Source organism: Alternaria viburni (assembly GCF_023758015.1).
Source record: "Alternaria viburni strain BMP 2772 chromosome Unknown scaffold_3, whole genome shotgun sequence".
Taxonomy (NCBI): domain Eukaryota; kingdom Fungi; phylum Ascomycota; class Dothideomycetes; order Pleosporales; family Pleosporaceae; genus Alternaria; species Alternaria viburni.
The window spans coordinates 1,209,845-1,237,643 of record NW_026055772.1 but is presented as its reverse complement, the minus strand read 5'-3'; the positions used below and the strand labels follow the sequence as shown (position 1 = coordinate 1,237,643).

The 27,799-nt window shown below is 52.7% G+C and overlaps 12 protein-coding genes across 12 annotated transcripts; 5 read left to right on the top strand and 7 right to left on the bottom strand.

Moving 5' to 3' along the window:
• Positions 1-2,011: 2,011 nt before the first annotated feature.
• J4E79_002041 (uncharacterized protein) lies at positions 2,012-3,534 on the bottom strand (the record flags this gene model as incomplete). The annotated part of the gene is made up of 3 exons (XM_049350944.1): positions 2,012-2,472; positions 2,552-3,259; positions 3,318-3,534. The coding sequence occupies 3 exons, from the start codon at positions 3,532-3,534 to the stop codon at positions 2,012-2,014; spliced, it is 1,386 nt and encodes a 461-aa protein (XP_049214783.1).
• Positions 3,535-5,075: 1,541 nt separating this feature from the next.
• Positions 5,076-6,248, top strand: J4E79_002040 (uncharacterized protein; the record flags this gene model as incomplete). Its single annotated transcript, XM_049350943.1, has 1 exon — positions 5,076-6,248. The coding sequence occupies one exon, from the start codon at positions 5,076-5,078 to the stop codon at positions 6,246-6,248; it is 1,173 nt and encodes a 390-aa protein (XP_049214782.1).
• An 84-nt stretch (positions 6,249-6,332) lies between these two features.
• Positions 6,333-7,088, bottom strand: J4E79_002039 (uncharacterized protein; the record flags this gene model as incomplete). Its single annotated transcript, XM_049350942.1, has 2 exons — positions 6,333-7,020; positions 7,066-7,088. 2 exons carry the CDS (start codon positions 7,086-7,088, stop codon positions 6,333-6,335), a joined length of 711 nt encoding a protein of 236 aa, XP_049214781.1.
• A 515-nt stretch (positions 7,089-7,603) lies between these two features.
• J4E79_002038 (uncharacterized protein) lies at positions 7,604-10,014 on the bottom strand (the record flags this gene model as incomplete). Its single annotated transcript, XM_049350941.1, has 4 exons — positions 7,604-9,057; positions 9,102-9,182; positions 9,574-9,869; positions 9,917-10,014. The coding sequence occupies 4 exons, from the start codon at positions 10,012-10,014 to the stop codon at positions 7,604-7,606; spliced, it is 1,929 nt and encodes a 642-aa protein (XP_049214780.1).
• A 1,099-nt stretch (positions 10,015-11,113) lies between these two features.
• On the top strand, positions 11,114-12,380 carry J4E79_002037 (uncharacterized protein; the record flags this gene model as incomplete). Its single annotated transcript, XM_049350940.1, has 3 exons — positions 11,114-11,544; positions 11,593-11,638; positions 11,691-12,380. The coding sequence occupies 3 exons, from the start codon at positions 11,114-11,116 to the stop codon at positions 12,378-12,380; spliced, it is 1,167 nt and encodes a 388-aa protein (XP_049214779.1).
• Positions 12,381-13,375: 995 nt separating this feature from the next.
• J4E79_002036 (uncharacterized protein) lies at positions 13,376-14,195 on the top strand (the record flags this gene model as incomplete). Its single annotated transcript, XM_049350939.1, has 2 exons — positions 13,376-14,116; positions 14,142-14,195. 2 exons carry the CDS (start codon positions 13,376-13,378, stop codon positions 14,193-14,195), a joined length of 795 nt encoding a protein of 264 aa, XP_049214778.1.
• Positions 14,196-14,387: 192 nt separating this feature from the next.
• J4E79_002035 (uncharacterized protein) lies at positions 14,388-15,500 on the bottom strand (the record flags this gene model as incomplete). The annotated part of the gene is made up of 3 exons (XM_049350938.1): positions 14,388-14,519; positions 14,584-15,349; positions 15,400-15,500. The coding sequence occupies 3 exons, from the start codon at positions 15,498-15,500 to the stop codon at positions 14,388-14,390; spliced, it is 999 nt and encodes a 332-aa protein (XP_049214777.1).
• Positions 15,501-16,446: 946 nt separating this feature from the next.
• Positions 16,447-16,998, top strand: J4E79_002034 (uncharacterized protein; the record flags this gene model as incomplete). Its single annotated transcript, XM_049350937.1, has 1 exon — positions 16,447-16,998. One exon carries the CDS (start codon positions 16,447-16,449, stop codon positions 16,996-16,998), a length of 552 nt encoding a protein of 183 aa, XP_049214776.1.
• Positions 16,999-17,544: 546 nt separating this feature from the next.
• On the bottom strand, positions 17,545-20,241 carry J4E79_002033 (uncharacterized protein; the record flags this gene model as incomplete). Its single annotated transcript, XM_049350936.1, has 1 exon — positions 17,545-20,241. The coding sequence occupies one exon, from the start codon at positions 20,239-20,241 to the stop codon at positions 17,545-17,547; it is 2,697 nt and encodes an 898-aa protein (XP_049214775.1).
• A 2,377-nt stretch (positions 20,242-22,618) lies between these two features.
• Positions 22,619-22,950, bottom strand: J4E79_002032 (uncharacterized protein; the record flags this gene model as incomplete). The annotated part of the gene is made up of 2 exons (XM_049350935.1): positions 22,619-22,650; positions 22,671-22,950. The coding sequence occupies 2 exons, from the start codon at positions 22,948-22,950 to the stop codon at positions 22,619-22,621; spliced, it is 312 nt and encodes a 103-aa protein (XP_049214774.1).
• Positions 22,951-23,358: 408 nt separating this feature from the next.
• Positions 23,359-25,110, bottom strand: J4E79_002031 (uncharacterized protein; the record flags this gene model as incomplete). The annotated part of the gene is made up of 1 exon (XM_049350934.1): positions 23,359-25,110. The coding sequence occupies one exon, from the start codon at positions 25,108-25,110 to the stop codon at positions 23,359-23,361; it is 1,752 nt and encodes a 583-aa protein (XP_049214773.1).
• Positions 25,111-25,669: 559 nt separating this feature from the next.
• On the top strand, positions 25,670-27,425 carry J4E79_002030 (uncharacterized protein; the record flags this gene model as incomplete). The annotated part of the gene is made up of 2 exons (XM_049350933.1): positions 25,670-25,863; positions 25,916-27,425. 2 exons carry the CDS (start codon positions 25,670-25,672, stop codon positions 27,423-27,425), a joined length of 1,704 nt encoding a protein of 567 aa, XP_049214772.1.
• Positions 27,426-27,799: the final 374 nt, after the last annotated feature.

Here is a 27,799-nt window from a genome sequence, read left to right as displayed (position 1 = left end):
CTGACGGAACGGTGCAATCTGAATAACTGCTGGAATAGATAACACTCTCGATATCCACACAAGTACCAAAAAAGGGACAACAATGCCTCCGGAAAGGAAAGTCGCATGCTTTGAGAGCACGATTTCCTGGAAGACCCACGCGCGTGAGAACCAAGCGCTTTCCAGAAGGTTTAGAATTACAACGAGGTCTTGGTGACAACAGTGGAGGAGGTGGCTCTCGATCCTCTCTTTGGTGAGGAATATGGTCTCTCGCAGTTCAAGTGATGAGCGCGCTGCCTCGATGAGAGCAAGTAAACTTTTGCTAGGTTTTGGGGCCATTCCCAACCATGCTATGACTCTTTCACCCTTCTTGTAGATATCACCCATCATTTTGACTTGATGATTGCGCTCCTGCGTGCTAGACTGATTGATGTTGATTTGATCGATCCACAGATATCCCGTCTTGCATTCCGCCGAGAGATAAGGCAAGGCTTTGGCGAGGTTGTCGTTGATGCGAATCGTCCGATCATCTCGCAGACGTAGAATGTTGCGCCGCGTATCCGGACCCCAGACATACGAGACGGTTTCGAAGGGTGGTGCATCCTCTAATGTTGTGTGTTCGATATTGTACTCCCACTCGCTTGGTCCTATCTTCTCGACTTTGAAGATGCGTATTTCATCTTCCTTCTTGAGAGATCGATAGGTGTAGGCGGGTAGTGTGGAGTCATCTTGCTGAGGGCGTGCCAGGCTGGCTCTGGTAACTGGCCTATGACCTGCACGCGGAGTGGTTTTGCGACGTTTGGCACGCGGCTCAGAAATCTCCATTTGGAAAATTCTACGCACCAAGACTCGAAGGTGATTTGTTTCGGCGAGATTGAGGTGAAGGAAAGCACTCAGGTGTGCGCGCGGTGCGGCTGAGATGATATGGGCGGCCAGCACAGCCCCGCTGCACACTCGCCCACCGATCAGGCAGCTGCACACCATCTCTCGCTCAGCCCTCGTCGCATTAATTCTGCTACCACGCGGTCTTGGTGTGCGAGTGAGTGCGCGCCATTAAAACAACATTGCGCAAAAACTAATTCGATCGTCCTGCGCATAGTGGCGCGTATCATTCATTGTGTTAGGCACGCGCAAGGTGTGCACAATCTGTCTTATAGCAACCACAACGTTCCAGATCCATCGCTCACACTGTATGGCGAGCGCCAATGCCGCGAACTTGCAGCAACGTTTCCGTACCACGCCGATGTTGAGCTCGTGGTCGCTTCACCCCTACGACGAACAATTCACACCGCGTTGTTAGGATTCGAACCAGAAGTATCACGGGGTGTCCAGGTCCTGGCCTTACCCTTGTTGCAAGAAGCGAGCAATCTGCCTTGCGACACCGGCAGCGATGTCGAAGTTCTTCAGGAAGAGTTTGAGAATACCGTAGCGGACTTCGGCCTCGTAGAAGAGGGCTGGCAAGTGAAAGTAGGCAGATGGACCATCAAATCTTGATCCAGCATTCCAAAAAGTATCAGTACAGGGTAGGCTTACCAAGTATGGCAGACTGACGCATCGCTCACGAGTGCCTCACTTCTCGCTAGAGCCGAAAGCGCTCGGCAATGGCTTCGAGACAGACCGGAGAACAACATTGTTGTCGTCTCGCATGGCTGCTTCCTACACTTCCTGACCGATGACTGGAAGGGCTCGTTGAGCGCACAAGGTTTGCAGTCTCTTGATCGCTGCATCATTTTGACGATTGCTGATCATCTATGACTAGCCACCGGATGGTCGAACGCGGAGTTTCGTTCATATGAGCTTTCGAGTGATGGTGGCAGCACACTACTAAGGGAGACAGCAGAATCAAAGGAGAGGAGAGGAGTTGCAGCATGCGATCATGAGAGCGAAGAGGAGAGGCTGCTGGAGAGAAAGAAGACGATTGACACTTGGTTAACGTGGGGCATTGTCACTGGTTGAATCATAGGGAAGTGTAAGATTGTATGGTATATCGAAAGAACAGCACGCGTATCTGCTTCCAACACCGAAAACCTCTTTACCCCCCTCTGACATCTTCCCACCACTCCCCAACCACTCTCGCCTTCTGATCATCTCTCACCTTGATCTCGCAGGGGAACGGCAACGGTCCCCCGATGACATGCGGTGTCCATTGGTCCGGCCCAATCTCTATTCCGTCTTTCTTCTCGAGCTCGAAATTCTTGACCACGTTTCCACAAAAGACCAACAGCTCCGCCTCCGCAAGATCCTGGCCGGGACACACTCTCTTGCCCCTCCCAAAGATATGATGGCCCTTCAAGCGTGGGTGTTCGGTCAGTGGAGACTTGAAATTGGGGGACGAAGGGTCGAGCCAGCGGGAGGGGTCGTAGACGGAGGGAGGGGAAGAGGAGTAGGTGGTGGGGTTTTGAGACATGGCGATGTCGAGGACGTGGACGACGGCGCCGCGGGGGAAGTGGTAGCCGGAGTGGGTGTAGTTCTTCGAGAGTAGGCGAGGGACGCCTGAAGACTGGTCAGCTTCATGCTGTATGGAACCTGGGAAAGATCGAGGATTGAGTATAGGGGGGAAGAAGGAACTTACCGAGTGGAACAGTACTCTTCCACCTCACACATTCCTTGATAGCTGCCCTCAAGATCGGTAACTGGGGACTGTGCTTCAAGTCCACCATCTCATCCTTCCCAACTACCTCATCGATCTGCTGGCGTACTTTCTCTTGCCATTCCGGATGCAGAACCATAGCCATGACGAACAGCGTCGCCGGTCCGCCAATAGTATAGATCGCGACAGTGCAGAGCATACCAACTGCAGCTATGGCCTCTTCCTCATCAGCGAAAAGAAGGTCGGTATCGGAGCCAATAGCTTTGGTAGCCAAGCTTGCGGTCGTGTAAATTGTCTTATCTTTGGATGCTTTTGCCTGATCGAATGTGTCTTTCCACAGCGCTGCTTCCTTTTCTCGGCGTTCTCGCACTCCGCGCTGGCCCGGCGCCATCCACTCAGGGAAGTATCTTAGGAACGGCATGAGATTAGGTATGGGCCCAGAAGGGCCAAGTTGGGAGATGAAGGCGCCGGCGTTGATCATGTGCTCTATCGAACGATCGGCGGTGCCATACGCGAGGCGAGAGCTGATTCTAGCGCAGAAGAGATGGGTAAGAGTGAAGAAGTCTTCTGGCTTTCGGGAGAGCTCGTGCATGAAGCGCTTCATCTCAAGCTGGATGTGACCGTAGTATTGGTTCTTAGCTGCGCGGGTCATCATTGCGTTTGCGAATCGTTTTTGACGGTGGAAGTGATCTGTAAGTCGGAAGTCAGTGACAAACTCATATCAGAGCCTTGGTAATGGCAGACATACCTGTGTACCCGAGCAGAGGCAAGTACAAAAAGTCCTGTGTCACCCCTGGGAAAGACCCAATATCTGCCCTCGCCGAACTCAGCTCAGCATTCTTGACCATTAAGTCTTGCGCAACATCTTCTCTTGCGACCCAGATGTGCGTTTCGCCCCCAAGTGTACATGCGAACAGCCCGCCATACTGCTTGCTGAACTTGTGCATTGAGGTCCAAGCCTGCATGCGGTCGACATCGTGAACGCGACCTAAGTAAGGGAGTGTTGAGCGCGGACCCGGGAGAGCTTTAAGACCGGAGCCAAACGGCGGAAGTTCGCATGTGAAGTAGTGAAAGCAATGGTATGTAACAAAGAGAAACAGAAGTATAAGGAGGGTGCGAAGTACAGACAGGAAGACTTGATATCCAGAAGTAGGGAACGAATAGGCTGTATGATCTATCGTAGCGTTAACGGACTGGAGGATGGTCGCTGCGTCTGGCAGCTGCATGTTCGGTGCAGAGTAGCCCATGTCGACTGTGGCTGTATCTCGAACTTGAGGTTGGACTTCGCACCTTCCATCGCTGGCTGATGCAAATATCCATATATACACTCGAAGCGACATAGTAAAGCCACTCCCACAGGTGTGGTCAGCAACCATCAGCCTAATCTTTTTTTGGAATACGGTCACCGATCATGTGGCTGCTCACACATTTTCCCTCGCAACTCATCCACATTAGATATACTCAATTAGTTCGAGGGCCGATTCAGCTACGTAAAGAGTAGTGAATAGTGAGGACATTCGTACACTGCAAGAATAAAAGCAGCAAAGTAGGGAGGTCAGCTCAAATGACGTTCCACGCTCTCGGGTTGAGCATGCGCATAACATCCTCATCGGTAAGGGACGCATATCGGTTCCCGTAAAAGCTTGATACATGCGTGCTGCGCCCGTGCATACTGTATAAGCACCGAAGATATATCTTCTTCCAATGTCAAACTTCCTGATTCACCGTATTACCAGGGCCCATGACGAATTAGGAAACATTTTCGCATGTGCTGTCATCATCTTCTACGCTGTTACCGGTTTCGGGATCGGTCCAGTCGCCAGAGTCGCCATCAGTGGTGCCTTCCTCTTCCTGGAAGTCAGCCTACATGCCGTGTGCGATATGATTGGATGTGCTAGCGTTGCGTGGACCGAGTCTAGAGTCAAACTGATATCGTAGACGATTGTGCTTGGATGGAATTACGCGCCGGAGCTGCGAGGTCGTTAGCGATGTCTGAAGTGATACTGCCATACCAGCCATTCGCAGCGCGTCCGTGAGAGTTTGTCCACACATGCCTCTGATCTTATATCAGTCTTGGCATGAGTTAGATAGCATGGCAGGTATCAGAAAGCTGTCACAACCATAGTGCCTAGGTATAGTGTAGGGCTTCTGAAGTCACCTTACTTAGAGCGCGAGAGAGGACGTGGCGCGGAGTTGACGCGTTTGCGAGGTTTGTGCTTGGCCTAAACCTCGGCACATGCAATGACCCTGAGCTAGGCCTAATTTGTCATTCTCCAAAATCACGACAATTGCGCGTAACTGCAACGCGTCCTCAACACCAACATTGTGAACTTTCTAGCATTGGAGAAGTGTATATGACATGAAGAATTGCACACGTCCGAACATGTGGCGTTGTTCATCATGCTCCACTTACCCCACATCGGTTAGCGCTACTGCAAATCTCAAATCGTCCTGGCCGCGACTGGACTATTCAAGCTCGAGATAGACCAGGTATATAGCCACCAGCATGCTTACGCTTCTTCTCTCAATCTTCATTGGTCTCATCGGGTTCTATCTCGGCTTCGTCTTGCTACTCACGATCCCGACTCTACAGGATCACGTCATCTTCCTGCACCGAGTAACCCGAACCTGGAATCAGGATATCAACGTACCCGAGCAATGGGGCTTCCTGCGCAACCAAGTCACACCCTTCCATCTCAAGACGCCAGATGGTGAGACTCTACATGCTTGGCACGTTCTGCCACTGGAGACATACCGCCAACATCAAACCCAACTCCGCGAGGAGCCAGTCGGACTCTGCGCGAATGTCGAAGACCGAATCTCCTTCCGTTTACTGAAAGATCCTACTGCGCAAGTAGTTATCTATCTGCATGGTGCAGCAGGCACACTGGGATCTGGGTGGCGGCCACAAAGTTACAGGGCGATGAGCGCGACATCGACTAACGTACATGTCCTGGCTATCGATTATCGTGGTTTCGGTACCAGTTCTGGGTGGCCTTCGGAAGCTGGTCTTCTTACTGATGCGCTTACCTTGCTCAAGTTCGTAACGGATACTGCGGGTATACCACCAGAGAGGACTGTGGTCTTTGCCCAATCCATGGGTACTGCCGTAGCTTTGTCGCTCACTCATTACTTGGCTTCACAGCCGACTCCTGTTGTTCTAGCGGGAGTCGTCTTAGTCGCCCCATTCGCCGATGTGGAGTCGCTTACAAGGACGTACAAGGTTGCTCGCACCCTTCCGCTGCTCTCCCCTCTCGCAATATTTCCACCGCTTATGAACCTGCTGAACCGATTTATCATTACCAAATTCCCATCCAAGGAGAAACTTGCAGCACTGATTCACCGGCTGGACAGTGTCAACGTCAACAGCAAGCAGCGAAACTATGATATTACTCTGATACACGCCGAAGATGACTACGATATCCCATGGAGTCACTCCGATGTCCTCTTCTGGCATGCTGTTAACGCAATGTTTGATTCGTCCTCTCCCAGTACTTTCGAAGAGCTAGAGAAGCTTAAGTCGAAGGAGAAGACGCCTCTAGGTGCTGGTGGATGGGAAGTGGAATGGAAAGGGAAGCGTGGGATCATCAGAGAACAGATTATTAAGCATGGTTCTCATGATCGAATCATGAGTTATCCCATTGTCAGCCTGGCTATCTCGAGGGCATTTCATATGTAGGAGATAAACCGATGACCATCTGTAATGCATACCCTATCTGCAGCGACTGGGTCTCGCCATGTCGGGCCAGAAAAGAAACACCAATCAGACGAACGCCTCACCGTTCCAACTCAGTTTGATCATCTTTGCTTGATCTCGGTTCTCCGTTCCTCGGAACACATTAAGAATTATAAGCGAGACACCTTCCTTGCGTGATGTACCGATCTTCAGCTTTCGCCCAACTGTGTGAAGTACCTCTTCCTCAGCCGCCAGAAAAGAGCCTTTCGGGTCCTGTGCACTGATGTAGACACTCTCTAGCTGGGGCAAGAATATTTCGGTGTCGGTGTCTACAACGGACCTCCACGTCCACGTGCTTGATATAAAGTTCCATGAAAAATCCGACCTGAAGTAATCCTCGACGTTGACGGATATAGACGTGAGCAGCGCTCGCTGTGCACTACTAAGGCTGTCCACAAAATCTCGGCCATGGTACATGTTGTCGAAGTGGAAGAGGTTCTTCGCGTACTGACTGAGGGCTGTTTCACGGTGCAGCTGGCGGCATACGAGGCCGATGGTAAAGATTCCCGATACAGGTGCACGAATGCTCGCCTGGGCGCTTTTTGCGTCCGGTCCAGAAGTATTAGCGGAAGTGAGACAGACCGACGTTTTTCCCGGTCGCGTGTAGGATTTTGTTACGACGATGATGTTTCCGCCAACAGCTAACTCGTAGATACGATTGCGCAGCTCGCCAGGCAGTCGGAGTAGAGGCGACTCGGTCATATTGCGCAAGGTGCTGCATCTTGTTAGTAAGATACAGGACTTTAGCGTGCTAACTTACATCTCCTCCAATGAACTCGTCATCGTGATTGCTTCAGGTGGTGCCGTACCGCGAGGTTGTTGTTACCTGGGTAGTCGTGAGTTGTGGAGGTAGAGGATAGATCTTATCGCGTGCGCCGCGTTTATTTCGTAAAGGCGCTAGCCATGAGTCGTTTCAATCAGGGTGAAGGCGTAAAGAATCTTGGCGATTACTGAGAGAAAATCGGACAAACGCTCGTCTCTAACGCTCAGCGCAGCTTCACCGTCAAGAGGTAATAGAAGCTCCCACTTTGAACAGACATACGGACTGGAAAACTCAACCAACACACAGGAATCATGTTGGAGCCTACAAAATTGCGGAACTATATTGTGATAGATGACGGTGTTTGACTTCCTGATTCAATCCCCAGATGCGGGCGTGCACTTCCAAGGTTGGTGGTCGGGGTCTTTCGCGCTAGCCTTGATACGTCATTTGCTTGGCGGAAGGGGATCGCGTCCAGTCGCGCTCAAACCTCCCCGGGCCGTTTCAGCGGTCCGCCTCCACTGAAGATGTCCACAACTCAGCTGGCACCTTCCATCTCTCTATACGTCACTCGCGCCCATTCGTAGAACGGAACCGGCGGCTGAACCTCCTTGCGAGTCAAGTACTTCCACCAATTCGCCCAGACATGCTGTCGTATGTACCCCACACGATACGCGACATGCCATCCCGTTGGTAAATCGAACGTATACTGCAGCTCTTCTAAAGTCCGCATCCTCGTCTCTGGAACGAACAAATACACCAGTACAAACGCCACCATATTCAAGCCTGCGAAGATAGAGAATGCAGCTGTTGGCCCAATGCTGTCCTGCAGGAATGGGAAGACTAGGACCAATACGCCAGCACCCAGAAGGTTGACCGCGACGGAAACAGCCATGCCAGCCTCCCTCGATACGAGAGGAAAGACCTCTGCTGCGATCGAGAATGGAGACGTACCGGCTGTCGGGGCATAAAAGGCAACGAAGATGACCGCGAAGATGCTGACCAATGGTATCTGGACGGACGTGTCGGTGATTTTGAAGAGGAAGGCAAAGACTAGGATTGACCATGCCATGTTTGGCAGGCCGAGCAAAAGCATGACGGAACGTCCCAATCGATCCGAGGACCAATAAGCAGGAAGCCCGAACATGTAATTCGCTGCTCCAAAGGCCAGACCTATTATCGCGGATGTACGATCACTGTTTGTTCCGGCGTTGGGCCACACTATCGTACCTAAGAAGGCGATCGTATTGACGCCTGTCAGCGTCTGGGTGATCATGGACACGGAAGCGCACAGCAATGCTCGTCGACACCGCTTATTGGACCATAACTCCCTCAGACGCTTGTAGTAGCCGTTGACACCGATGTTGTACGAATACGGGTTGTTCTTCTTCGTTCGTTTCACCCCAACCTCGAAGTTTAGGCTGGAGATGTCACTCCACCTCCTATTCAATGTCGCGAGTTCAATGTTGCTGTTTTCGTTTTGCTCGGGCTGCGACCTGACTTGGTGCTGGCTATCGTTCCGGACCGCTGTTGCCCCTAACTTCGTTCCCTCGACATTGGGATCTAGCGCGAATCGACCTGGCGATACGGCTCCGTGTTCAGCACCCCTTTCTAATCGTGCGCGATTTGGCGATGGCGAAGATGGCTCTCCAGAAAAGCTCGGCAAGCTAACATCTACGCGATCGGCCAGGGTGCCAAGCTCATTTGTCTCCTCTTTTAAGAGTCGGCTTTCGAAATCCAGCTGAGCATGCGCATACATGAAATCCCGACTTGCTAGTAAACGTGTGGTCTGGACCTGTTCGAAGGCATCGAGTGCTTTGGGGTATTTTCCATGCTTCATCAAATATCGTGGCGATTCCGGCATCAAGTATATCATCACCAGCAATGGCACTGTGGGGATGAGCACAGTGTTCGTAAGAATGCGCCATGCTGATTCCGCTTTCTCCACATAAACAACGACCAGCAAGTTTGCCAGAAACCCGAGAAAGATGCCTATCGGATCAGCGATTACACCATATCAAGGGGAGCGGACGTACCGGCTGCATCAGCAAGCTGCCAGTTCGCCAGAACAGCGCCACGTATATGCTCCGGTGATATTTCAGCCGCATATATTGGAACTACAAGGTGTTAGATTCATCGACGCAAGCATGAACGAGAGCTTGCACTGACCTATCGACGCTTTTGCACCCAGAGCTATTCCGTTGATAGCTCGGCAAGCTGCAAGTGAGCCTACATTGTGCGTAAGTGATGCACCGATTGTCGAGGCTATTGTGATGCCACAAGACAGCATCACACTACCTCGCCTCCCTAAGAAGTTCTCCTGCAGCGGATCTGCAAGGAGTGTACCGAAGAGGCCTGCGGAAAGCAGCGGAATGGCGTTCAGCATCCCAAACGTCCAAAGATCGGATGAAGGACAGTTCATATCCCTGCGATAGCAGAGGCCAAATTCGTCTGGCATGCCATGAGCAGTGCCATTATTGGCGCTTTGCGTCCATCCTTGGATCATACCCGCAAGACTTGCGGTCATGATTGTCGCGCGCAGAAATTTGGACTGCTTCCAAAAGCCTGTACTCTCATCCTTTTCCTTCTCCAACAACAGCTTTTCCGAATCTGTGAGCTCATCCGCGTATTTTCTCATAGTCTCATACTTGTCTCGAGCGAGACGAGCACCAAATCGAAGCAACTCATAGCGGTCTTTGAGACCGGCTAATGAAGCAAATTCCCACACATACTCTTCTAGCTCAGTACGTTGAGTCTTGAGGTCGGGAATCGTGTCATCGAACGTCAGAAACGGATTATCTATACTATTCCACGTCAGTCACATTCTGTAAACATCGACTCATGCGCATACTTTTGTCTTGCGCCTGTTGAGCGCTGTTGATTCGTCGCAAGGGTTTGGATCCCTACTGTGCTTCCGAAAGCTGTTGCTTGCTGAAGGGGTTCAGTCATAGTGGCCAGCGCTTTGAGCAAGAGTATGTCGCTTTGGGGCCGTAATCAATGTGCGACAACGCGCCCCAGCATCACAATATATGTTTGCCTGCCGCATCGGGCTGAGTCCTATAAGGCTGACAGGCCTTTCCAAGGGCGAGCCTGGTCGTGCATACGGCATGTCTTGTCGGGGTCCTCCACCGCCATATTACCTACAAATGCTCCTAGACGGGTGGCTGAGCAATAAGTCCACGTTCTGATGATCGCCCTCTTCTCAGTGGATTGGTTGCCTCGCCAATGCTTTTCGCATGCATCGCTGCCCTTTTTCAGGCGACATGGGTCTTGGGAGACTTCGGCCAATGAACGCATACATCGCTAAGTGCCTTCAGACGCCACCAAGCCGCAATTGGCATTAGGGTCAGCCCTTGCATCACCTTGCAACCTTGGATTTATTGGTGACACTTAGTTCTCTCCTCAGCCCTCTGCCGAGCAGGATGCTTTGAAATCGCCTAGCTAGGACGCGCCACCGCGGGGACGTCTGTTCTGCCTTTCGGGACCCCGTTCGAGACGATGAACCAGTTTACGTGAAATCACAGGTATTCGGAATGAGCTTCCGAATGACGAGTTCCTCGGCGTATGAGCTGTCCCCACAGCCCGCTCGGCTAGTCGATATGTGGTGTGGTGAGAAAGGGACGGCACATAAGCGGCTGCCTACTTGATCTGTAATAGTGTGGCCGACGAGCTTTCCCCGCCAGCCGCTTTCCCCAGGTACGTGTGGAGTTGCCCCAGCCCGTTGACGCATCGGACGAATGCCAACCCTTGCATGGAATACTTGACACTTACGTCAACTCACTTCACACGTGTGCCTCTCACATTACCTGTCCTCATTCTCGGTCATGAACAGGCTGCACGCGTTCTGCTAAGCCCCTTCTTGATCTTTGAGCCGCCTGGCAAGAGGCCTTCTTCAAATGAAATCGATGCCGCATCCGTAACGATCGTTGCGCTTTCGCCTGCACTTATCAGACGATAACCTTGTGTAACACCACAACCTGGCTCCTGACTTCCTCCAACGATCCACTTTAAAGCGGGCCTGGCCACCACACACGGCACCCAAGTAACCATGGCCGAGCCGGTCTCCAGCATAATTACCATCGCAACGGTTGGGCTGGCCCTCGTCCGAGCATGCAAGAACTATATCGAAGCGGTGCGGGAAATCGACGACTTGGTCGACCGACTCCTCGAAAGGATAACAGAGTTGCATGGAGTTGTACGCCTACTCAACTCGAAGTACCATCAAGCTGAGCCCGATGGCAATAGCGAGCCGTCAATCTTGGTGCGTGAGAAGATCGCACTATGTCGCGATCGTCTTAGAGAGATCAAACGCAAGATAGCGGATTTGGGACTTCAAAGCAAAAGTGCGGAGACCTTTCTCGACAAGGCCTCTGTGAAACGAAGAATGGACGCAGTAGCCAAGGATATCGAATTCGCGGTAGATGACATTCGACGATACCTCGGAGATATCGTCCTTGTCACCGGAGCCTGCTCATATCTGTTCGTACGGTTCTTCCTCAGACTAACACATCTCTAACGCCATGCTAGTGAAGTCAGCTCCTATATTCGCCGCGTTTCCGAGAGCTCAGTACCAGTAAGTATACGTGGAATGTATAGCAGAAGAGATGGTGCTGACGCTTAGACAGCAACCCATAGCGTATGACAGCAAAGAGCATCGGCCAGCTCAAGATGACCTCGTCTCGCTTGATCGATGGTTCTCAAATACGGACACTATCTCAGATCCAGCACACCTCCGCAGAGCGTCCAATCCGACATCACCACCGCGTTTCTCTGTCTCCTCGTCCTCTTCGAGCGCTCTTCTTACACAATCCGACGACGACGAAAGCATTCTTTCTAAACAAACCTTCGGCATCTCAAAGCCAGAGGAAGACTGGAAAGTCTTCCACCGCAAAGTGGTGCAGTGCAAAGATGACCCCGCCCTCGTCGCAGAAATTCATTCGATGTTGGAACAGCACCCAGAGCCTGCCACCCTCGTAAACATTCTGGGGGACCATCAACGCGCTCCCCTTCACCTCGCAGCGCAGCGTGGCTATGTCAATCTAGCTCGCATTCTCCTCGTATTCGGCGCTGATATTAACGCCAAAGACACCGAGCCTGCTTCCGTGTTAGATCATGCCGTCGCACACAATCAAGTAGACTTCATCACAATCATATTGGATATGGGTGCCGACGAGTCAGCAATACTGGAACGGAACAGGAATCAATTGGAGCATAAAAAGGCTGTCATTGCGCTTAGAAAGGCGCGGCAGCAAAATCCAACCACGGAGAAGGCCCGAAAATTTAGCTGGAGTCTTGCAAGAATACGCTCAAGCTGAGCCATTCGTCTCGCGGAATCGTCATCCGGACCCCAATCTGACGGTGGCAACTGTGTGGCGAAGCTGCAGCCCTAGCGGCGAACACGACAGGGCTGCATACTGTAGCCTACTGCATGGAGCGGAGGTGGGGTTACTCACCGGTCACTAGCCCACCACCGGACGGTCTTACACAGCATTTACGACCCTGCGCCCCCACCGCGCCGTGCCTTCGGAACGTCTTCTCGTTCTCGGACATGCTCGCGTTACTAGCCGATCGGGCCGTGCCACCTGCCACGGAACACCACAGCTGCGGCCTTATCGGGTCATCCTCGTTGCATGTTTAGGCTGTCTGCACGAAGTATGTCGTACCCACGCCATGCTGGTCAATACGACCTCCCCCTGCCGGGATTTTCGGTCTTGGGTGCTGAAACCTAGGTCCTACGTTAGAGTCATCTCTTCCAATCAGGTCGAGGTACACGCAAAGATTACAAGACCAAGTGATTGCTCCCAAGCACTCTCTCTCTCTAGCCAGCGAGCATATATCCAGTCTACACGACTTCATTGGATGCTCGACTCCTTGCAAAGACTCGTAGCTACACACGTCTCTTTTCCTTCAACGTCCATACCTCATGATCTATGAGAGAAACACACCTCTTGTCGCTTCTCGGCAGCTGGACGACGTTTTGCACGGGGTTGGGGCTCAGAAACTGCAAAACCCAGAAAATATCCCAGGCCTTTGGCTCAGGGCCGCATCGCAAACTCGATCTCACGATGTGCGGCCTCTCTCATCCAAGGTGGCCACATCGTGAGTTCATGTCAAATCCCAAGGCAACCGGCTCACGTGGTCAGCGACAGAGTGAATACTCTATTTGTCTGCCATCGCCTGTTGACGCACATGAACACTCTAGCAAGAACCAGATTTATCCACTTTACCAACAATCACTGCCAATCCACCTTCGCCCATTCGCACCTACCCAAGCCTCAACCCCTACACCAGACGACTACACTCCAGAGCCATGAAGTCCAACTTCACTATAGCCTGCGGGGCTGATAGCTATACTGTCGATCTAGACATCATTACTCCCTACTCTGAATACTTTCGGCGCGCAATAGAATTTGGGAAGGAGGCTTCCGAAGGCACCATAACGCTTCATGACGACGAACCTGCTATGGTCAGTCTCATGATTGAGTTTCTTCACGAGGGCGACTACGATGCCACTTCCTGGAAGATCGATGCGCGCACAAAGGATCTGACATGGATCAGAAGTTATGGTAGTAGCCTGTATGCCAGTTGCGAGGGGAACGATCAACACGACCCCCACAAGAATGATGGCAGTTCTCGCTTGCCCCACGGAGAAGCATCACCAGCCGTCGGCGCTATATCTTCATCTTCCTCGCGGAAACGGAAGCCTCAAACATCACCAGACCTACAATCAGGTCAGATTGCCCAGAAACGACAGCGGATACTTCAAGCCATGCCAAAGGGTTCAGGCCGAGCGCTCTATCACACCCCAACACCCCGCCACATGTTGCTACACCTCCAACTCTGGGAAGTCGCAGACAAGTACCTAGTACCCGACCTACAGGCGCTATGTACGAAGAGGTTCCAGGAAGCAGCGGAATACTACCATCCCAATCCCGAGATGATTGACGCCATCTTGTGGGTTTACGAAGACCTTCCGGAGCATGCGACGGATCTGCGGGAGGCGGTGTTTATGGTCGTCGACGAGCATCCAGAGCTGCTCGATGATGATGCGGTTAGGGAGTCTCCATCTTGTCAAGGTCTACGTCGTTATATGTCTTCACGGGAACTTGGAAGGTCGCAGCGGATCATAACTCATCAACGCGGGGTTTGGCCTTATGTTCCTTAGGATGGTGGAGTCATTGTTATTATACCATGTACCATTCTCATGATGTTGTAAGCTTTTGTAGGATATGTTTTCTACACGCCCATAATGATAATCTGTCACGCATTACGCACGAGATTAGACGTAATTGAACCTGCCCACATTGTACCTGAGCACGATCTTACTCCTTCGCACTCCAGTCGACTAGCGCATCTTGGCCAAGTTTGTCTTTGATGATCCGCTCGCTCAGATCCCAGAGCGCAGCACCAAGGTTCTCATCGCTAGCCTGAGATGTCTCTTTGCCTGGTTGGCCCTGCATCGCATGTCAGTCACGAAGTTCAACGTGGAATGTTCACCAAGAGCCAAAGACAACTTACCGGGTCGTTGAAGTAGAACCCATTCATATCTTTCTCCTCAACATCATCAGCCGTACAGCACCAAAGCGCGCTGTACGAACCCTGCTCCACATCTCTGCCAGCAAAGAGCATAGCGTTCGACAACAGCTTGCCAGTAATACCGGGGTATGCGTCCTTCCACTGCTGCTGCATAGCCGTGTTGACTGCGCCTGGGTGTACGGAGAGAGCGTATACATTATCCCCATTAGGTTTGATGACGCGGTCCCGCAGGCCATACTTCGCGAACAGAATCATGGCCAGCTTTGTGCGTCCATACAACCGCGTGGGGTCCATCGAGCTATCGTTGATCTCATCCATGCTTGCGAAGTGTACATCAGACGGCGCAGTACGATGCATCTCACTCGACTCAAAGACGACCCTAGGCGCAGGCTTCGTGCCCGTCTTACCCGTCTTTCTGAGCAGTGGCCAGAGTTGGTTGCACACGTAAAAGTGACCGAGGAAGTTCACTCCGAAGTGACGGTCGATTCCATCCGCGTCTTCCCCGTAAAAGTTCGTGTTGATACCGGCGGAAAGAACGAGGAAGTCGAGACGGTCGAGCGAGTTGCGCAGTTCGGAGAAGACTTCTTTGACTTCCTTGAGGCTGCCCATGTCGCAGTGTTTCCATTCGACCTGCGCGTCGGCCTTCTCTTTCTTGATGCTTGAGATGGCATCGGCGCCTTGCTCTTCTTTGCGGTTCACCATGATGACTTTCACGCCTGCGAGGGCGAGCGCGCGGCTGACTTCATATCTTCAACAACATCAGCGAAGATCTGGTGTAAAGGAAGGGAGTGATCGTACCCAATTCCAAGAGCACCGCCAGTGACTACTGCGACGCGACCTTCGAGGTTCTCTGGGTGCACCTCTTTAGGGCCGATGACCTTGTGGAGAACAGACTGCATATCGGATGTCTAGCGGAAATGAGTAACAAGGATAATGCTAGGTAGGTATGTAGATAAGTAAGGACGGTTGCTTTGGAACCAGATGAAACAACATTGTTTTCTAATATACACGCGTTTCTATTACCATAAGTGACGTCTCGTGGAATTGAGAGGTTGCCCAGCATATGCAGCTGTCACATTCACATGTCATGACGTCACTGTGGTATCACCATAATTGGTGCGCAACACGTTCGCAGTAACGTCTGGTGAGACAAACGAAGTTCTAACCTTCTACCATTTCATTCATATCGTACTACAAATAGATCAAATAGATACGGCAGGTGTCTAGCGCTTCTTTTACTCAAGAACTTGCAACGGTACCTAGTGATGGATTAGGCAATTTGGATCTCTTGATACCCATGCAACTTCTAGGTTACCTGTGTACGTCTGTGTACGTGAATGCTCGTCGATAAACTCAGGTAGAAGACTGTAACACCATGCTAACCAAACACGCGGTCACACACCGCATCAATCCCCGCACTGACTTGTGTTTGTTTGCCACTTCCCTTCTGCCTCTTAACTTATATTTCCTTAGTCCTCACACCCTCCATTGCACCCGCAACCTATGACGCGCAGATCTATCGAAAACATGGCGTCGATCAATGCTGAGCCATCCGCTAAGGTATCACAAATGTAAGACGCGGAGCTCGACCCATATTACAATATCGACTTTGACCCTAACACGCTTAGCACCGCTCGCAACTCAATCCAATCCCCGCTCCTCCGTCTCCCTGGCGAGCTTCGCAATAGGATCTTTGCTCACGTGCTTGGAGGATACACCATCGTCGTAATGCACCACAAACGCCCCGACACCTTAGGATTATACGATGGGCTCACACTGACGCTCAGTCTCACCACCTCGCTCGAATCGTATCCCCCGAGAAAGAGCCTATATATGGGCCCTCGCATGATCAATGGGAGATACCTCAACGAAGCCGATGAGAAAGAACGCATTGAATGCAGGGAAAAAGAACTCAAAGAAGCCAGGGAGACTAGGGAGAAGCGGCGTGTGCCTCAAATCCTGACCATCACACAGGCCTGTCGTCAAATCTACCAGGAAACCGCGCTCCTCCAGTTCAAGTCCAACATTTTCCACTTCACCTCAGTGGATGCACTTCAACTTTTCACCGAAGACACCACACTCCATCAACGCCGCGCCATCACCACTATATCCGTCAGCGAACAGTATACGTTCACAATCAGCGGCAGCAGAAGGCCTAAATCTCTACCCCACATGCGAGTATTTCTTCCGGGCCTCAAAAGGGTATGCTTGATGAAACATGCGTTGAGATGGTTCGACGTCGATACTACTCGCGAAAGGCTCGTGGAGGCTGTCCATGGATTGGCTCTTGGTGGTGAAGAAGGGAAGGGTGTGTGGATCGGTTACTTTGACGTACGGGATCCGAATGCCGTCTTGGAAGAGGCCTTTGGCATCACGATTGGTTCTGGCGCTGCTTGATCTTAGCGGTGGGCCGGACGAAGCAAGCATACATCGAGCGAGATGGTGCGAAACGTGTAGTCGTTCACTCGTACCACAGGCCAGTAGATTGACTTACCGCCCGTGCGATAGCCAACAAGAAACAAGTCATCGACACCGCTCCCACGCGCAAGTGACTGACGCACCAGAAATAAATCTAAGATGTTCATTTTCCAGCTCAACCGCCTCAGGGGTAGAGAGAAGAGGTGTAGACAACCACCGCCACTATGCTAACCGTATAACCATACCCCAACGACCAATTTTAGTAGTATACAAAGACACACCCTGCTAACCATGAACCGAAAGAACAAGGTTCCGAAAAGGAGAACAAGACGCTGCAAGTACGATGGAAGCAATATAGTACAAGATCTCCCTGCCTTAGAACGCCTATGCTGATATGTGTGTGTACTTCTCTTCAAGTGCTCCTGGCTTGAAGTTGATATCCAGATTTCCATGCTCTCGGAGTGCGGCGCCATGTGGACGTCCAAATCATCTATATACCCTAGAGTATGAGACGACCCGTATACATCAAGCCTCGATGATACTAAGCAAGGAGTCAAAAACATCCTCGTCATCTTCATCTTCGTCCTCTTCACCATGTTGACGCTGCGCATACACTTCCCCCTCGTCTTCCGACGGCGCATCACTATCCTCCCCGTTGTCACTGCCAAACCCGCTGTCATCGCCCGAAAAACTAGCTCCCTCTTGCGCACCCGTTTCGGCGTCTAGGACTGAGCTTGAAGCGCTATCGTTGTCATGGTCGTTGTCGTCATCGGTGACGCCACGCCAGCTCTTTTCCCCGTCATCGTTATCGTGAGCGTCGTCGTCATCGTCTGGTTCGGTATCGCCGCCGTTGTTGTACGCGTTGAAACCAGGGCCAGCCGGGAAGGGTCCTGAGTGCGGTGTCGCGTAGGCGAAAGGCGTTGATTTACCTGCTATGGCGACGGACCGCTGGCTCGGTCTGCTCATGACGTCTGAGTTCGAGCGTGGTAGTGCAGGTTGGGAGGAGTAGAAAGGCGAAGGCGGCTCTCGTGATTGCCGAGGGGTTGCGTTCCATATCGTGACGTGTGCTTCCTCGGGTCGTGGGGAAGAGGAGTTCGTTACGCGACGGCGCTTCAGCCTCACGGATGGTAGGCTGGGTGCACGTGAGATCGGCTGTGGGGCAGAGGATTGCTCAACGATAGATGGGTTGAAGCGGCGTTTCGATTGACGAGGTGTGACGGTATCGACAACTGAAGCAGATACCGTTCGGTTGCGATAGTAGAGTGGACGTTGCGGATGATTCTCGCTTAGTGGAGAGATGGGCTGGGGTTGCTTGTTCTTCAGTATCGAGTTGGGAGTGATTGACCGTCGCCAATTTCGACCAGCAGGGCGCATGGAGAGCTGGACGGACTGATTGCTTCCGAAGGACGAATGCACACTAGCAGGCGGAGCATCGTATGTCTCGACGAACTGCCAACATGCTTCTTTTGCATCCGCTTCAGGGACATGCGCTTGGCACTGTTCGTCGTTGCCCTCCATCTGCGAGTCTTGGTCGGGTTGATAGCGAGGTAATTGGCGCAGCTCAGGCCATGACTGTTCCATGACAACGAACTCATTGCGATCAACTTGTTGGGTATAGGCTTCGCGGACGGTGACGTAAAGCCTTTTCTTTCCACCGGAAACTCTCATCATGACACCGGCTGAGAGAAACTGAGCATTCCAGAGCGCACTGCTGGACATCTCGGCGGGCGTAAGAAAACGTAGTCGCGACTCCTTGAGTACTTTTCGAAGTGGTATGTAGGGCGCTCGAAGACCTGGGTAGGCAGAGATCATAGGGTTTTCGTCGCTGTCGTCGTACTGCAGGTAATCGAAGACATCAGAAAATGCATGTGACAAGGCTTCTTGAATATCTTTGGCGCTGGAACCTTTGAACGTAACGTCCCGGACAAAACCTCTGCTTTGGAGGCGCTTGTAGACCAGATTGTTGCTACCACAGGCTTTCGGAAACAGCCAGTCATCGGTAGATCCTGAGGCCCAGTTACTGATGTCTTGGCTACTCCAACCGTTATCGGCCTGGCTAGGTATAGATCCTCTGACCGAGTTGCGAGCACCAGGGTATGGGCTTGAATCTGAGTCTCGCCCCAGGAATGGCAGGCTCTTTATAGTCTTCAAGGTATGAGCTTGGGTCCACTCTTCAGAGTTCTGGGTTGTCGTCTTCGCTATGTCATGCATGGGTTCATCAGGCGAGAACCAGATGCCTTTCAAGTCCGGACCCCATGGTAGTAGGACAACTTCCACTTCCCAAGGTTGCAAGGATGTGGGCGGCGCCGCAGCTTCAAGTACGTCCAATCGCTCTTTGATGTTATCGAGCTCCATCTCGGTATCTTTGCGGTCCATGGCCGCGAGGATAAGGGCGGAGGAAGTGCTGGAATCAACAGAGTGATTGGAGCCAAACGACGTGGTGGCGTTGTCGATGCGCCCTCGGCTAAAGGAGCTGGTGCTACTTTGCTCGTCCATAGCTTCATGCATGCGTTCATGCTCATCCATGCGATGCTCCACGTCGATTAGCCTACCCTCGTACATCTCCAAGGTGTTGTTAAGATCTTCCGGCTGAACGTAGTTGAAAGATCCATTCTCCAGCAAGTCTAGGCGGCTACCAAGTTCCTGCATGGTTTTGGCTACATTGGGTATTGAGTTCAGCAGATTATGGAGAGGGGCAAGGTAGGAGACAAGCTTCTGGAGACCTTGTGGTGGAGCCGATTGGAGGAGGGTTTGCAGCTGTTCCTGTGGTCCTGCAGTAGCGTTCTTCGGCAAGAGCTGGGTGGGAACGGTGCCATATGTCTGCCGCTCAGGTGAGCTAGTCGATTGCTGTTGGATCTCCGAGGTGATGCGCTTCATTGCGTCAATCATGTCCTTCCCGTCCTGTACAGCCCGATCAGCAGCGCTCAGATCTGGAGTGTTCCCAACGCTTGGAGTAGCCACCTCGGTAGCGCTTTGTACGTATTCCTCGGGGTTGTAGGTGTTGGGTATGGTATCGCCAGGCTCGTCGGGCTGGAAGTTACGATTGAACTCAAGTACCTGCTCGAGGATGCCGCGCGATGGGCTGGTGATGTTCGCCCTGCCTGGGGAGACGACGGGCTCGTGGGGTAGCTTTCGCGGGGTATGGGCGATGTTGATGTCGTCGGGTATAGTGGATGTAGGCGACTGTTGACGGTTAAGCTGAGCCATGCTCTCCAAGTTCATCATAGATAGACCAAGACCTGCCACCGTCTGGCGCGACTGATTCACGCCATACCTAGCTTCGCTGTTAGCTACTGGGCGCCGTTCATGAGATAGCAAGCACACGGAGGGAAGTCCAGGAAGGCCGCTGGTGCTGGTTTGTGATGGAGTGTCCTGACTTTGTAGCAAGCGACCAAACGAGTTGGTCTCAGAGGGCTGTCGCTGGGGGCGCTGGCTAGGACTGGAGTGCTGATGTATGCGCGCATTGTATATGGCTTGACCCCCTTCAGACAGAAGGTTGTCCCCCAGCTGTCGCATCGCAGCACCCGTGTCGCATTGCGCGTTTGCCTGCAATTGGCGCGGCTCTTCACCTGTCGCATAGAGTGGTGGCAGCGGGAGATTCATCGACAGCGCCTGCCTCTCTGGCGCACGCGACGCCCTCAGATGGAAGCAGGCATGGTGCCCGCAAACACACCACGTGGAGCGCTCGCTGCTAGGCCGATGGTCGGCGCTCTCATCGTGCAGCTCGGCACTGAGCTTGTCCCAAAATTGGTCACATCCACACTGTCCTATGTGCGCGTCGCGATAGTTGCATGGCCCGTCTGGCAGCGATCGTCTCGAGGGCGTTGGTTGCGACGGCGCACCATGGCTTTGTCGCGTGACATGAGTATTTGGGTCGCCGAACCCCGCCATTGGTGTTGATGGCAGCGCATCCCGCATAGGACGCGAATAGTCTAGGAGAGAGACATGTCGCGGTTCCTGTTGAAGCTTTCATCCCGTTAGCACGTTTCCAAGGGAAATTCTGGTGGGGCCGAGGGCGTACCGAAGGATGTGCGAGCAGACTGCGAAAACCAGGCGACGTCGAGGGGAGGAGCGACGGGTCTTTATAGACGGGCAGGGCGCAGCTGTGAGGACGCGACGGACGCGACAGAACTGGTGGGCACACGAGGGGAAAGAGGCCGTGGATACTTTTGGGCCGTGACTGTTTAGCACGCATGCACGCCGCCCGCAGCGGTTTAGTCACGGCTGCCTCAGACACTTCCCCGGAGTCTGGGTACGCGCGGGACAGGCCTATCGATACAACGACGCCCACGTGATTGGCCGAGGGCACGCATTCCTCCGCCTCCCCTGCTTAGCTGACATCCGGCCGAACACCCTGGCCGTTTGCTACCCAGCCGTCGAATCCAGCGACGCTATAAACGCCATGTGCGGCCGGCGAAGGGTAAAAAGTAAACCCTCCATCATAGCCCTGATACTTCTGGGAAAAAGCGATTCTTCTGCGCTCTTGCCAGCTCTACATGCTCAACTCCCATTTGTCAAGGCAGCAACAACACTATACATGGCGCCTTCCTAATCGACTAGACATGCTCCTCATTGGCCAGTACTCACGGAGGACTGTCGCGCATGCTGCATTGCATCTGCACGTCCAACAGGCCCGACCATGGAGACTTGCGCATGGCGACAAGTTTCGACCCAGACATCAGCCTCGCCATGGACCCATCCGTACAAGGCAGAACCGTATGTGACTAGTTGTCGTCAGCGCTGCGTCTGCGCTGCATCTGACAGGGTCTCGATCGGGAAGGCGGGCGCTAGTCGAGGATATGAGTTTCAAGATTGGGAGATACAACTATCTGCCGAGCGCTCGTCCCATCCTGTGATGAGTAGGGTGCAACCACCACTTGCCTATCTCACATGCTAAACGTCGAGGCCGCGAAGCGCTTACGCACCCACCCACTATTCTCGCTGTTGGGTGGGTGTCATGATGGTTTCTTCCAAGATTGGCATGCACATGTACATCTTCATCGTGTAACAGTACCATCGATTATCTTTTGGGTATAGTACTTGGATTGCATGTTTCGCCTCATGCATCCAACGTCAAGAAGTTGACGTCAAGGTCCTTCGAATCAGGTAGACCACCAGCCAGATTTGGCATCTAGTCATCCGCGTTTTCCATCCAAATCCTCCATCCACAGTCATTCTCAAAACTTCATCTGGCCATCTAGTCGTGCTTATCCGCCTGTCCTCGTTAAACATCCACGTCCAAGTCTACCATCCAAACCATCTCTCCAAAGCCCATCTGCCCAGCCCATCTGCCCTACTCCTCCCTTCCCCTCGGCACGATACACCCCGCCGTAACCAGCGAATCCGCCCTCACCTTGAAGCAATGCACTGTATACGGCGGAATCCTCATCGCCACCCCGATATGCATCTTCATCTCCGTCGGCTGCAACTCACTTCCAAAGTCAGTACGTCCCCCACATAAATTCCTTGCATTCAAGTCGACACATACCTCATATCCACCTCCCCCGGCTCAACATCCAACATTCCCTTCTCCACGCCCGTCAACGGCCTACCATTAACCTCCACAACCGCCTCCCCTTCCTCCAGCAAATAATAACACTCATCCGTCGTAAACCTTACCGCCGACTGAAACTGCGCCTGCAATAACATACGGTGCGCAAGCCAGAACCTATTGTTTGCCATGTAGTATTGCATCGCCACGTTGTTATTCCGCGAATTATTGATTTCGACAATAGCTTCTGGGATGCGGGGAGCGCGGAGGTGGGGACAGCACATTGGCGCGAGGTCTTTGGAGGCGAATTGGGATTTGACTTGGGCCTTTGTCCATTTGGTGATTTGGGGTAAGCCGTAGGTTTCGACATCGACGAGTTTGTCCATGTCTGTCCAGGAGACCCAGAGGAGGGAGATGGGTGATGTTGATAGGGTGGCCATTTCGTGGGTGGGGTGGTGGATGTAGATGGGGAGGAGGGCTGTTGTAGATGGAGGGGGGATTACTGAGTAGAAGGGAGCTGGGTGGTAGGTTGGTAGGTGGATGGGTAAAGGTAGGTGAGGTGAGAGAAGTGCTGTTGGTCGTGGAGGATAGGGTTTAGCCCGCAGATTTTAGGTGAAGGTGAGTCTGCTGTGGAGCGACGTTAAGTTGGGAAGACGACGATGATGATGAATTCCTCAATACGTGTAAGAGCATCTAATCATGAACATGGTGCTTGCTAGCATACAATCGTTAAACAACCGCACGATCAATTCAGCACTCGTTGAGATACTTGTGTTGTTTTGAGAATACTCTATTACCTCAAACTGTGGTAACAGTAGCGGTACCTGTAAGTCAAAACACCTCCCGCCCTAAGCCAGTCTCAACCCATTCTCCTCAGGCTTAAACCACTCCCTCAGCAGATCCTCCAAAATCTCATTAGCGCCCTTCTTTGCCTCCTCACTGCTCTTCCCCTGGCACTCAATGTAAAGCTTAATCTTCGGTTCCGTCCCGCTGCCTCTGACTGTAAATACGGCGCCATCATCTAGCTCACAGGTGATCATCTGGCTAGTGACATCAACCGGTAGATCGGGTTTGTGGTCCTTGCTCTTTGAGTCATAGCCCAGGGTCAGGTCTCGCCAACGCGCGATCTTACGGGAGCCAATCGACGTTGGGTGGGGGCTGCCCAGTGCGCGGATGGCTGTGAACACCGATGTCGTCACGGATGGCGATGGGGAGACGAGGTATGTGTTTGCGTCTTCGAAGTAGCCAAGGTATTGGTAAAGTTGTTGTAGCTTGGCATATGGTGTAAGGCCTTGGGTGGACCAATGTGATGCCGCGGTTAGGAAGACTGCGGCTGCGCTGATAGAGTCCTTGTCGTGTACTGTTTGGGGGATCATGTATCCCAAGGCTTCCTCAAAGGCGTATACGACATCGTAGCCCTCGCTATCGAGTTGTCGCGCTACGTTTCCGAGCCACTTAAATCCAGTCAACGTCTCGGTAAACTTGAACCCTTCCTTCTTCGCTAAGGCTGCGAGCATTCTGGAGCTGACAGTAGAAGCCAGCATCGCAAGCTTTTCTCGCGGTTTCGACGCCGGGTAGCGTTCAAAGAGGTAGGATCCGAGCAGCGCTCCGAGTTGGTTCCCGCTGAAGATATGCCATTTATCCCCTACTTTCTCTGCTGCCGCAAGTCGGTCTGCATCGGGATCGCTGGCGAGAATCAGGCGTATCGAGGACTTCTCTGCCGTTTCGATTGCCAGATCGAGTGCACCCTTCTCTTCAGGGTTTGGGAACTTTACTGTGGGAAAGTCGGGGTCTGGCTGTGCTTGAGCCTCCACCACGGCCATCTGCGAGGCTACACCAAGTGTATCTGCGCATCGCTGCATCGCGGGAAGTCCAACACCGTGCATCGGCGTGTATACGAATCTGAGCTCTGGGTCCATCTTGACCTTGACATGATCGGGCTGTGCAGCGCACAGGACGGCCTGGTGGTACTTGTCTTGTACCAGATCCAGACTTCCTTCCACCAGAAGTGAAGACTCTATCACGCTCGTGTCCCAAGTGACAGGCTTGAGGTTCTCCATGATAGCTTCGGCGATTCCGCTGTCGTGTGGGGGGATGATCTGGCACCCGTTCGACCAGTAGACCTTGTATCCATTGTCTTTAGCCGGGTTATGACTGGCAGTAATCATGATGCCAGCAGCGGCGTCGAGTTCGCGCACGCCAAAGGGAACCATGGGTGTATGGCTCGGGTCCTCATACCACCACACCTTGATGCCCTTTGCGACAAAAGCAGCTGCGGTGAGTTTCGCGAACTTTTCCGAGTTGTGCCTTGCATCTCGCCCAATGACTACACCCCTTCTCTCAACGTTCTTCTCGGTTTTCAGCAGGTACGCTGCTAGTCCTTGGGAGGCTTGAATCACTGTCAGAGAGTTCATGCAGGCGAAGCCGCCCTGCATGGGCCCCCTGAGTCCAGCTGTTCCGAAGGCAATACGATGTCGAAGTCGCTTTTCGAGCTCATTGGTATCGCCATCCACCAACAACTTGTAGATCTCATCTGTCGTTGATTTGTCCTCGTCGAGCTCCAGCCACTCTTTCGCTAAGTCCTTGATATCTCGGGTCATGATTGGAATCGCGAATTCTGGGGGACGCCTTGGGTGATGTGATTTGTTCTGAGAAAGGATGAAATTGAGAGTGGAAGTCAGCAAATGTCACTTGGCAGCGAAAGGTCACGAAGTAGAAGGTGATGGAGTGTCGGAGTTTGCCGACAGAAAGCGCGCAACAGCAAGCTCAAGTGGGCACCTGCCGCATTTATGCTCTCCAAGACTTTGAAATTTCTCGAAGCTCACGTGTAGATTCTGGTGACCTATTACTTACATATGCGGCGCTGCAGGGCTACACACGCTCTCAGCTTGACATGTGAGGTCGTTGCTGGATGCGGCTCTGGGGTGGCGAGGAACGTGGGGGCGTGCAGGGTCCTGGCGGGCAAGCTTCGGAAGTTTATCAGCTCATGATCTCCTGTTCCACTGGCTGGCTCCGGCGCAGCTCACCGCAACGCCTAGCTCCTTCTGAGACGCCGCGAAGCTGTGGTCTGACTGTCTGTACATTGAATTCCGTTCGTCAATTGAGCCCGCACCTGGACACTCGTTTGTGCACTCTTCGTGTACCACACCGTACCGCAACATGGCCGCCCAGGCAGACAGGAAGTCGAGAGTCTTCAGTCGAAGAGAGATCGAGGCCCAGATCGCCAATGGACGCTCAATTGTCATCGTAGACGGCAAGGTCTTGAAGGTGGACGCATGGCTGCCCTATCACCCAGGCGGTGACAAGGCCATCGCGCACATGGTGGGACGAGATGCCACAGACGAAGTCACTCGGTATGATGTCCCGTGGTGCCCAGGAAAGCTTAATGCTGACTTTTGCACCCAGATTCCACTCTGCGCAGACGCTCGAGCTCATGAATCGCTACCAAGTCGGCCGTATCGAAGGACGATGGACCAACTTCCTGCCGCCGATACAGGGAGGGAAGTTCCGGACACAGGAAGAGCTGGATAGACTCTCAGAGGAGGAGTACATGGAATCATGCTCCTCTTCAGAACAGGAGACTGTTAGCTCAGCCTCTTCGGCAGACAGCAGCCCGCTCTTCGAACCAGCAGATCGGCCGTCTGCTTCGGCCCGCAAACGCAACGGAGCCAATGTCACCAGGGCTTCCTCGAACTCAAGCGTCTCATCGGTCGAGCTGGATGACAGGGTCACTCCGAAGATGACAGTGCTTGACAGGCGGACTCAAGAAGAGCTGGATTTCGACAAGGCCAAATACCCGTCTCTGGACCCTGCCACTCAAGATCGGATCACTCAAAAATACCGCGACTTGCAAGTGCGCATAAAGCAAGAAGGCCTCTACGACTGCAATTACACTGCTTACGGCATCGAATGCCTACGCTATGGGTCTTTCTTGGCCGCTTTCATATTCCTGCTGACGAAGGGGTGGTACATCACCAGTGCCGTACCACTTGCGTGCTTTTGGCACCAGCTCACTTTCACTGTCCACGATGCTGGACACATGGGCATCACTCATGACTTCACGACTGACTCGACCATCGCAATGTTCATCGCCTCCTACCTGGGCGGTTTGAGTGCTTGTTGGTGGAAATACAGCCACAACGTTCATCATCTCGTTACGAACCACCCCGAACACGATCCTGATATCCAATACATCCCTTTCTTCGCCATCACCCATCGGTTCATGGAGAGTCTAACCACAACCTTTTACGAGTGGGCTATGGACTACGATGCATTCGCAAAGGTCATGATCCCGCTACAGCACTACACATATTACCCGATCATGATGGTAGCGCGTTTCAATCTTTACAGACTGTCCTGGATGTATTTGCTCCTTGGAAAGGGTCCCAAGAAAGGACCAGCTTGGTGGCACCGATATTTCGAGATGGTGGGCATGTCGTTCTACTGGACTTGGTTCGGCTATGGAGTCGTGTACAAGACCATACCCGACAACTGGAGCCGCTTCTGGTTCGTCTTGATTGCCCACGCCGTTACGTCGCCGCTCCACGTGCAGATCACGCTGTCTCATTTCGCTATGAGTACGGCAGATTTGGGTATCCATGAATCCTTTGCGCAGAAGATGCTTCGTACGACGATGGATGTTGACTGCCCGCAATGGTTGGATTTCTTCCATGGTGGCCTGCAGTTCCAGGCTATCCACCACCTGTATCCGAGAATCCCTCGGCACAATCTGAGGCAGACCCAAAAGTTGGTGCAGGAGTTTTGCAACGAGGTGGACATACCGTATGCGTTATACGGTTTCCTGGATGGTAACAAGCAAGTCGTTGGGCGACTGGCTGATGTAGCCAGGCAGGCTGCTATTTTCGCTGAATGCCAGAGGACCATTGCTGCGGAGGGAGATTATGGAATGCATTGAGGAATAGATCATGAACATATAGAGCAATCGAATGCATTCACACATCCACTTGTTTGGAGTTTACATGTCAAGGACGGCCGTGTTTGCCAGCATTGCTTCACCCCAAATGTCTGCCCAGGCTGCACGTAAATATTTGAGCAGCAAGCTTGCTGCAGATGCTTGCGCAGATCACTATCCGCTCGGATGAAGTTCCGATACCGAAGCCAGGGTCGGAAGGGAAGTGGAGGCTGGCAAGCATGCTGTCCGCCGTCTTCCGGCGTCTTGAGATCATGTTGAGAGGTCCTGCACTGGCACACGAACTGGTGGCATCAACATAGCCGTAGAATTCAGCTTACCGGCAAAGATCCAGGTCGTACGGTTGCCATTCTCCCGCT